We start from the raw sequence: 10,561 nt of genomic DNA, 5'->3' as shown, positions 1-10,561 counted from the left end.
GGTGGGGAGGGACCCCCGGAACAGCACCTGGGGACCCCAAAAAACCCAGAGTCACCCCAAAAATCAGCCTAAAAATCACCCTAAAAACACCCCAAAATCAGCCCGAAATCACCCTAAAAACACCCCAAAAATCAGCCTAAAAACATCCCAAAATCAGCCCAAAATCACCCTAAAAACACCCCAAAAATCACCATAAAAACACCCCAAAAATCAGCCTAAAATCACCCTAAAAACACCCCAAAAATCACCCCAAAAATCAGCCTAAAAACACCCCAAAGTCACCCCAGAAATCACCCCCAGAACAGCACCTGGGGACCCCAAAATACCCAGAATCACCCCAAAAATCAGCCTAAAAATCAGCCTAAAAACACCCCAAAATCAGCCTAAAAACACCCCAAAATCACCCCAAAAATCACCTTTAAACCACCCCAAAATCACCCAAAAATCAGCCTAAAAACACCCCAAAATCAGCTCAAAATCAGCCCCCAAAATCACACCCAAAACAGCACCTGGGGGACCCCAAAAAATCCAGAATCACCCCAAAAATCACCCCTAAATCACCCCAAAATCAGCCCCAAATCCACCCCAAAAATCACTCCCAAAATCACCCCAAAATCCCCAAAAATCAGCTCCAAAAGCACCCCAAAATTCCTCCAAAACCCCAAAATTCCCCTCTAGGCTCCAAAATTTCCCCTTTTGCCCCCAAATTTCCCCCTTTAAACCTCAAATTTCCCCTTTAGACCCCAAAATTTCCCCTTTTAACCCCAAAAATTCCATTTTAACCCCAAATTTCCCTCTTTAACCCCAACATTTCCCCTTTAAATCCCAAAATTTCCATTTTAACCCCCAATTTCCCCTTTAAACCCCCAAAATTCCACTTTCAACCCCAAATTTCCCCCTTAAACCCCAAAATTTCCCCTTTAAACCCCAAATTTCCCCTCTAGACCCCCAAATTTCCCCTTTTGCCCTCAAATTTCCCCTTTAAACAGCAAAATTTCCCTTTAAAAGCCCGAATTTCCCCTTTTGATCCCAAATTTGCCCTTTTTCCCCCAAATTTCCCCTTTAAACGCCAAAATTTCCCCTTTTACCCCCAAAATTCCCCTTTAAACCCCCAAATTCCTCCTTTGGATCCAAATTTCCCCTTTTACCCCCAAATTTCCCCCTTTAAACCCCCAATCTCCCCCTCAAACCCCCCAATCTCCCCTCTAGACCCAAAATGTCCATTTTTAACCCAAATTTCCCCTTTTACCCCCAAATTTCCCCTTTTTCCCCCAAATTTCTCCTTTAAACCCCAAAATTTCCCTTTTTACCCCCAAAATTCCCCATTAAACCCCCAAATTCCTCCTTTGGACCCCAACATTTCCCCTTTTGCCCCCAAATTTCCCTCTTTAACCCCCCAAATTTCCCCCTTTAACCCCCAATCTCCCCCTCAAACCCCAAATTTCCCCTCTAGACCCCAAAATTTCCATTTTGATCCCAAATTTCCCCTTTTTCCCCAAATTTCCCCTTTAAACGCCAAAATTTCCCCTTTTCCCCCAAATTTCCCCTTTAAACCCCAAATTTCCCTCTTTAACCCCCCAAATTTCCCCTTTAAACCCCCAATCTCCCCCTCAAACCCCCAATCTCCCCTCTAGACCCCAAAATTTCCATTTTGATCCCAAATTTCCCCTTTTTCCCCCAAATTTCCCCTTTAAACGCCAAAATTTCCCCTTTTACCCCAAAATTTCCCCTTTCCCCCCAAATTTCCCACTTTAACCCCCAAATTTCCCCCTCAAACCCCCCAATCTCGCCTCTAGACCCCAAAATGTCCGTTTTTAACCCAAATTTCCCCTTTTACCCCCAAATTCCCCCTTTAAATGCCAAAATTTCCCCTTTTACCCCCAAATTTCCCCTTTTCCCCCCAAATTTCCCCTTTAACCCCCCAAATTTCCCCCTCAACCCCCCCAATCTCGCCTCTAGACCCCAAAATGTCCGTTTTTAACCCAAATTTCCCCTTTTCCCCCCAAATTTGGCTCACGGGGGGCAGGCTCCCGGCGCGGACGAGGCTCCGGAAGCGCAGGAAGGCGACGGCGACGTTGGCGGCGCGCGCGGCCGGGCGGCGCGAGGCCGGCGGCCCCACCAGGTCCTGGGGGCACCCCAAAAGCAGAACCCCAAAATTTGGGGAGCGCCCCAAAATCAGAATCCAAAATTTGGGGGGTCAGACCCTCACCCACCCCCCAAAAACCCAAATTTTGGGGGGAAAAACACCCAAAAATCCTAAAAAATGGTGGGGAAACCCATTGAGACTGAGGGGGAAGGAACCCCACCAGGTCCTGGGGGCACCCCAAAAGCAGAACCCCAAAATTTGGGGAGCGCCCCAAAATCAGAATCCAAAATTTGGGGGGTCAGACCCTCAAAACCTCCAAAAACTTCAAATTTGGGGGGCAAAACACCCAAAAATCCTGAAAATTGAGGTAAATCCATTGAGAGTGATGGGGAAGGAACCCCGAAAGTTCCTGGGGGCACCCCAAAATCAGAACCCCAAAATTTGGGGAGCGCCCCAAAATCAGAATCCAAAATTTGGGGGGTCAGACCCTCACCCACCCCCCAAAACGTGAATTTTGGGGGGCAAAACACCCAAAAATCCTAAAAATTGAGGTAAATCCACTAAGAGTGATGGGGAAAGAAACCCCAAAATGTCCTGGGGGCACCCCAAAATCAGAACCCCAAAATTTGGGGAGCGCCCCAAAATCAGAATCCAAAATTTGGGGGGTCAGACCCTCAAAACCTCCAAAAACTTCAAATTTTTGGGGGACAAAACACCCAAAAATCCTAAAAATGGTGGGGAAACCCATTGAGAGTGATGGGGAAGGAACCCCAAAAGTTCCTGGGGGCACCCCAAAATCAGAACCCCAAAATTTGGGGAGCGCCCAAAATCAGAATCCAAAAATTTGGGGGGTCAGACCCTCACCCACCCCCCAAAAACCCAAATTTTGGGGGGCAAAACACCCAAAAATCCTGAAAATGGAGGTAAATCCATTAAGAGTGATGGGAAAGGAACCCCAAATTTGGGGGCACCCCAAAATCAGAACCCCAAAATTTGGGGAGCGCCCCAAAATCAGAATCCAAAATTTGGGGGGTCAGACCCTCAAAACCTCCAAAAACTTCAAATTTGAGGGGCAAAACTCCCAAAAATCCTAAAAATGGGGTTTTTTTGGGGGAGTTGCAGATTTTGGGTTTTTTTGGGGTTTTTTTTGGGGGGGAGTTGCAGATTTTGGGTTTTTTGGGTTTTTTTTTTTTGGGGGGGAGTTGCAAATTTTGGGGTTTTTGGGGTTTTTTTTTGGGGGGGAGTTGCAAATTTTGGGGTTTTTGGGTTTTTTTTTGGGGCAGGGTTGCAGATTTTGGGGTTTTTTTGGGGCAGGGTTGCAGATTTTGGGTTTTTTGGGTTTTTTTTGGGGGGGAGTTGCAGATTTGGGATTTTTTGGGGTGGGTCTCAGATTTTGGGGTTTTTTGGGAGGGGGGGTCTCAGATTTTGGAGTTTATGGAATTTTTTCGGGGGGGGGGTCTCAGATTTTGGAGTTTTTAAGGGTTTTTTTTTCCAGGGTTGCAGATTTTGGGGATTTTTCTGGGGGGGAGTTGCAGATTTTGGGGATTTTTTTGGGGGAGATTTGCAGATTTTGGGATTTTTCTGGGGGGGAGTTGCAGATTTTGGGGATTTTTCTGGGGAGATTTGCAGATTTTGGGATTTTTTTGGGGGAGATTTGCAGATTTTGGGATTTTTTGGGGAGATTTGCAGATTTGGGATTTTTTTGGGGGAGATTTGCAGATTTTGGGATTTTTCTGGGGGAGATTTGCAGATTTTGGATTTTTTTGGGGGGAGATTTGCAGATTTTGGGATTTTTCTGGGGGAGTTGCAGATTTGGGATTTTTTTGGTGGGGAGTTGCAGATTTTGGGATTTTTTTTGGGGGGTCCCCAATTTCGGGGGCTCACCATGAGGTAGTAGCTGCCCGTGCTGGGGAGGGGTCCCCGAGCCCCAGGTGCAGCTGCTCCTCCCACAGCTCGCTCAGCTGGGGGGGAAAAAAAAACAAAATTTGGGACCCCAAAATTCACCTGGGACACCCCAAAAATGACAGAACCCCCAAAAATTCCCCCAAACTCCCCAAAATCCACCCAGGACCCCCCAATCCCCCCAGGACCCCCACAATCCCTCCCAGGATCCCCCAAATCCCCTCCAGGACCCCCAAATCCCCCCAGGACCCCAAATCTCCCCAGGACCCCCAAATCCCCCCAGGACCCTCCAAATCACCCCCAGGACCCCCAAAAATCCCCTCAAAACCCCCCCAGAACCCCCCAAAAATCACCCAACCCCCCCAAAATCCCCCCAAATCTCCCCCAGGACCCTCCAAAATGCCCCCAGGACCCCCCAGGACCCCTCAAATCCCCCCAGACCCCCCCAAATCCCCCCAGGCCCCCCAAACCCCTCCCAGGACCGCCCAAACCCCTCCCAGGACCCCCCAAATCACTCCAGGACCCCCAAAATCCCCCCTAGGACCCCCCAAATCCCCCCCAGGACCCCCCAAACCCCTCCCAGGACCGCCCAAACCCCTCCCAGGACCCCCCAAATCACTCCCAGGACCCCCAAATCACCCCCAGAATCCCCAAAATCCCCCCTAGGACCCCCAAATCCCCCCAGGACCCCCAAAATCCCCCTAGGACCCCCCAAATCCCCCCCAGGACCCCCCAAACCCCCCCAGGACCCCCCAAACCCCTCCCAGGACCCCCCAAATCACTCCCAGGACCCCCAAAATCACCCCCAGAATCCCCCAAATTCCCCCAGGACCCCCCAAATCCCCCCAGGACCCCCCAAATCCCCCAGGACCCCTCCTCACGTAGCTGGGCAGGGCCCAGCCCCGCAGGCGCAGCCACCGCTGGATTTGGGGGCCGGGACCCCCCAAAAAGCTCCGGGCGAGGGGGGGAGCCCCTCCCCGACCCCCCCGGGTCCAGGGTCTGCAGCGACTCCACGGCCTGGGGGGACAGGGCGGGCAGGGACCCCAAAACCACCCAAAAAACCCAAAAAACGACCCCGAAAAACCACAAATAAATCCCAAAATAACCACCAGAAAAAGAAAAAAAATTAAACCCCCACCCAAAAAAATAAACAAAAAAACAAAATTCTAAAAAACCTCAAAATAAACCCCAAAAAACCACCCAAGAAACCCACCTAAAAAAAAAAAAAAAAAAAAAACAAAAACCCCCAAAACCCCAAAAAAATCTCTCCAGGACCCCCCAAAACCCCTCCAGTGGCCCCTAAATCCCTCCAGGACCCCCCAAAACTTCCCCAGGAGCCCCAAACCACCCCCGGCACCCCACAAAGTCCCCAGGACCCCCCCAAGACTCCCCAGGACCCCCCAAATCCCCCCAGATCCCCCCCAAAACCCCTCCAGGACCCCCCAAATCCCACCGGGACCCCCCAATACCCCTCCAGGACCCCCCAAAATCCCCCAAATCCCTCCAGGACCCCTCTAAACCTTCCAGGACCCCCCCAAGTCCCTCCATGACCCCCCAAATCCCCCAGGACCCCCCAAAATCCCCCAAATCCCCCGGGACCCCCCCACCCCCCAAAATCCCTCCCCCACCCCCCACCCCCCACCCCCAAACCCCCCAATCCCCAAATCCCCCAAATCCCCCCAAAATCCCCCCAAATCCCCCCAAATCCCCCAAATCCCCCCAAATCCCCCAAATCCCCCCAATCCCCCCAAACTCCCCCCAAACCCCCCTCAACCCCCCAAATCCCCCCAAAATCCCCCAAATCCCCCCCAAATCCCCCAAAATCCCCCCAAAATCCCCCCAATCCCCCCAAATCCCCCAAAATCCCCCCAAAATCCCCCCAAAATCCCCCCCAAAATCCCCCAATCCCCCCCAAATCCCCCAAAATCCCCCCAAATCCCCCCAAAATTCCCCCAAAATCCCCAAAATCCCCCCAAAATCCCCCAAATCCCCCCAAAATCCCCCAAATCCTCCCCAAAATCCCCCCAAAATCCCCCAAATCCCCCCAAAATCCCCCCAAAATCCCCCAAAACCCCCAAAATCCCCCCCCAAATCCCCCCAAAATCCCCCAAATCCCCCCCAAATCCCCCAAAATCCCCCCAAAATCCCCCCCAAATCCCACCAAATCCCCCAAACTCCCCCCAAATCCCCCCCCCAAATCCCCCAAAATCCCCCAAATCCCCCCCAAAATCCCCCAAAATCCCCCAAATCCCCCCAAAATCCCCCCAAATCCCCCCCAAATCCCCCCCAAATCCCCCAAAATCCCAAAAATCCCCCCCAAATCCCTCCAAATCCCCCAAAATTCCCCCAAATCCCCCAAATCCCCCCAAAATCCCCCAAAATCCCCCAAAATCCCCCCAAATCCCCAAATCCGCACCTGCCGCACGGTCTCGGCCAGGGCGGCAGCGGCAGCGCCGGCAGCGCCCCCTGGAGGCTGCGGAGCCCCGGGCGGCGCCCCGCGAACATCCGGACCAGGGCCTGGGGAGCCCCAAAAACGGCCGAAATGAGCCCAAAAACAGCCCCAAATAACACCAGAAACACACCGAAATAGTAATAAAATAATCCCAAAAACACACCCAAAGTAACAGCAAAGACAGCCCAAAAACAACCCCAAAATACCAACAAAAACACACCCAAATAATAAAATAATCTCAAAAACACACCCAAAGTAACAGCAAAGACAGCCCAAAAACAACCCCAAAATAACAGCAAAAACAGACCAAAATAATCACAAAATAATCCCAAAAACACACCCAAAATAACAAGAAAGACATCCCAAAAACAGCCCCAAAATAGCACCAGAAACACACCGAAATAATAATAAAATAATCCCAAAAACACACCCAAAGTAACAGCAAAAGCAGCTGAAATTACCCCAAAAACACCCCCGAAATAATCCCAAAATTGCCCCAAAATAATCCCAAAATTACCCAAAAACCCCCACCCAGGGACCCCCAAACCCACCCCAGGGACCCCCAAAATCCCCCCCAGGGACCCCTAAACCCCCTCAGGGACCCCCCAAACCCCCCAGAGACCCCCAAATCCACCCCAGGGACCCCAAATCCCCCCCCAGGGTCCCCCAAATCCCCCCCAGGGACCCCCAAATCCCCCCCAGGGACCCCCAAAATCCCCCCAGTGACCCCCCAAATCCCCCCCAGGACCCCCCAAATCCCCCCCAGTGACCCCCAAATCCCCCAGGGACCACCAAGCCCCCCCAGGACCCCCCAAATCTCCCCCAGGGACCCCCCAAACCCCCCCAGGACCCCCAAATCCCCCCAGGGACCCCCAAATCCCCCCCAGGGACCCCCAAACCCCCCCAGGACCCCCAAATCCCCCCCACGACCCCCCCAAACCCCCCCAGTGACCCCCCAAATCCCCCCAGGGACCCCCAAATCCCCCCCACGACCCCCAAATCCCCCCCAGGACCCCCAAACCCCCCCAGGGTCCCCCCAAATCCCCCCAGGGACCCCCAAACCCCCCCAGGACCCCCAAATCCCCTCCAGTGACCCCCAAATCCCCCCCAGGACCCCCCAAACCCCCCAGGGTCCCCCCAAATCCCCCCAGGGACCCCCAAACCCCACGAAGGAACCCCCAAATCCCCCCAGGGACCACCCAAATCCCCCCCAGGGACCCCAAACCCCCCTCAGAGACCCAAACCCACCCGAGGGATCCTCAAATCCCCCAGGGACCCCAAAATCCCCCCAGTGACCCCCAAATCCCCCCCAGAGACCCCCAAATCCCCCCAGAGACCCCCAAAATCCCCCCAGTGACCCCCCAAATCCCCCAGAGACCCCCAAAATGCCCCCAGGGACCCCCAAACCCCACGAAGGAACCCCCAAACCCCCCTCAGGGACCTCCATATCCTCCTCAGGGACCCCCAAAATCCCCAGGGACCCCCCAAAATCCCCCCAGGGACCCCCCAAACCCCCCCAGGACCCCCAAAATCCCCCCAGGGACCCCCCAAACCCCCCCAGGACCCCCAAAATCCCCCCAGGGACCCCCAAACCCCACGAAGGAACATCCAAACCCCCCAGGGACCCCCAAATCCCCCCAGAGACCCCCAAATCCCCCCCAGGAACCCCCAAATCCCCCCCAGAGACCCCCAAAATCCCCCCAGGGACCCCCAAATCCCCCCCAGGGACCCCCCAAATCCCCCCAGGGATCCCAAACCCCCCTCAGAGACCCCAAACCCACCCCAGGGACCCCCCAAACCCACCCGAGGGATCCTCAAAATCCCACCCAGGACCCCCAAATCCCCTCCAGGCCCCCCAAAATCCCCCCAGTGACCCCCCAAATCCCCCCAGGGACCCCCAAACCCCCCAGGACCCCCAAAATCCCCCCCAGAGACCCCCAAATCCCCCCAGGACCCCAAATCCCCCAGTGACCCCCCAAATCCCCCCAGTGACCCCCCAAATCCCCCCCAGGGACCCCCAAAAATCCCCCAGGACCCCCAAAATCCCCCCCAGGACCCCCAAAATCCCCCCAGTGACCCCCAAATCCCCCCCAGGCCCCCCCAAAATCCCCCAGGACCCCCAAAATCCCCCCAGGGACCCCGAAAATTCCCCCAGGGACCCCCAAACCCACCCCAGGGACCCCAAACCCACCCCAGGGACCCCACAAACCCACCCGAGGGATCCTCAAAATCCTACCCAGGACCCCCAAACCCCCCCAGGGACCCCGAAAATCCCCCAGTGACCCCCAAATCCCCCCCAGAGACCCCCAAATCCCCCCCAGGCCCCCCCAAAATCCCCCCAGTGACCCCCCCAAATCCTCCCCAGGGGCCCCAAACCCCACGAAGGAACCCCCAAACCCCCCTCAGTGACCCCAAAATCCCCCCCAGGGACCCCAAAACCCCCCCAGGACCCCCAAATCCCCCCCAGAGACCCCCAAACCCACCCGAGGGATCCTCAAAATCCCACCCAGGACCCCCAAACCCCACCACAGGAACCCCCAAATCCCCCCAGGACCCCCCAAACCCCCCCAGGGACCCCCAAACCCCCCAGGACCCCCAAAATCCCCCCAGTGACCCCAAATCCCCCCCAGTGACCCCCAAATACCCCCCAGGGACCCCCAAACCCCACGAAGGAACCTCCAAACCCCCCTCAGGGACCCCCAAATCCCCCCCAGAGACCCCCAAATCCCCCCCAGGGACCCCCACCTACCACCCAGATGCGGGGGGGGGGTCCGGGCCCGGCCAGGACCCCCCCGGTGCCCCCCAGGAGCAAACGCAGCCCCAGGCGCAGGATCAGCCCCAGCAGCAGCCAGAGCCCCGAGGAGAAGAGCAGCAGGGCCAGGGGGTCCCGCAGCCCCCCCGGAATCAGGGGGCTGGAAACGGGGTCAGGGACCCCAAAAATGGAACCAGGGACCCCAAAAACCCCAAAACCCACCCCAGAATCCCCAAAAACCCCAAAAATCCATCCCGAAATCCACCCCGGGAGAGGAGAAGAGCAGCAGGGCCAGGGGGTCCCGCAGCCCCCCCGGAATCAGGGGGCTGGAAATGGGGTGAGGCACCCCAAAAATGCACCCAGGGACCCCAAAAATGGAACCAGGGACCCCAAAATCCTCAAAAACCCACCCCAGAATCCCAAAAACCCCAAAAATCCACCCCAAAATCCACCCCAGGAGAGGAGAAGAGCAGCAGGGCCAGGGGGTCCCGCAGCCCCCCCGGAATCAGGGGGCTGGAAATGGGGTCAGGCACCCAAAAATGCACCCAGGGACCCCAAAAATGGAACCAGGGACCCCAAAAACCCCCAAAAACCCACCCCAGAATCCCAAAAACACCAAAAATCCAGCCCAAAATCCACCCTGGGAGAGAAGAGCAGCAGGGCCAGGGGGTCCCGCAGCCCCCCCGGAATCAGGGGGCTGGAAACGGGGTCAGGGACCCCAAAAATGCACCCAGGGACCCAAAAATGGAACCAGGGACCCCAAAAATGGAACCAGGGACCCCAAAAACCCCAAAAATCCACCCCAAAACTCCCAAAAAATCCATCCCAAAATCCACCCCGGGAGAGGAAAAGAGCAGCAGGGCCAGGGGGTCCCGCAGCCCCCCCGGAATCAGGGGGCTGGAAATGGGGTCAGGCACCCCAAAAATGCACCCAGGGACCCCAAATATGGAACCAGGGACCCCAAAATGGAACCAGGGACCCCAAAAACCCCCAAAAACCCACTCCAGAATTCCCAAAAACCCCAAAAATCCACCCCAAAATCCACCCCGGGAGAGGAGAAGAGCAGCAGGGCCAGGGGGTCCCGCAGCCCCCCGGAATCAGGGGCTGGAAATGGGGTGAGGGACCCCAAAAATGCACCCAGGGACCCCAAAATGGAACCAGGGACCCAAAAACCCCAAAAACCCACCCCAGAATCCCAAAAACCCCAAAAATCCATCCCAAAATCCACCCCAGGAGAGGAGAAGAGCAGCAGGGCCAGGGGGTCCCGCAGCCCCCCCGGAATCAGGGAGCTGGAAACGGGGTCAGGGACCCCAAAAATGGAACCAGGGACCCCAAAAATGCACCCAGGGACCCCAAAAATGGAACCAGG

At 55.8% G+C, this 10,561-nt stretch overlaps 1 protein-coding gene across 1 annotated transcript in view; it reads right to left on the bottom strand.

Moving 5' to 3' along the window:
* LOC110472932 (carnitine O-palmitoyltransferase 1, muscle isoform) overlaps window positions 1-6,493 on the bottom strand; it is a 22,099-nt gene extending 15,606 nt beyond the window's left edge. The window contains exons 1-4 of the mRNA XM_077789837.1: window positions 6,409-6,493; window positions 3,971-4,047; window positions 2,018-2,125; window positions 1,838-1,850 (exon numbers count right to left, since the gene is read on the bottom strand). Of these exons, the coding sequence (XP_077645963.1) occupies window positions 1,838-1,850; window positions 2,018-2,125; window positions 3,971-4,047; window positions 6,409-6,493 (283 nt within the window). The remainder of the gene's footprint in view (window positions 1-1,837; window positions 1,851-2,017; window positions 2,126-3,970; window positions 4,048-6,408) is intronic.
* Window positions 6,494-10,561: the final 4,068 nt, after the last annotated feature.

The sequence above is a fragment of the Lonchura striata genome, chromosome 38 (genome assembly GCF_046129695.1).
Source record: "Lonchura striata isolate bLonStr1 chromosome 38, bLonStr1.mat, whole genome shotgun sequence".
Lineage (NCBI taxonomy): Eukaryota > Metazoa > Chordata > Aves > Passeriformes > Estrildidae > Lonchura > Lonchura striata.
This window is presented reverse-complemented; position numbering and strand designations above follow the sequence as displayed.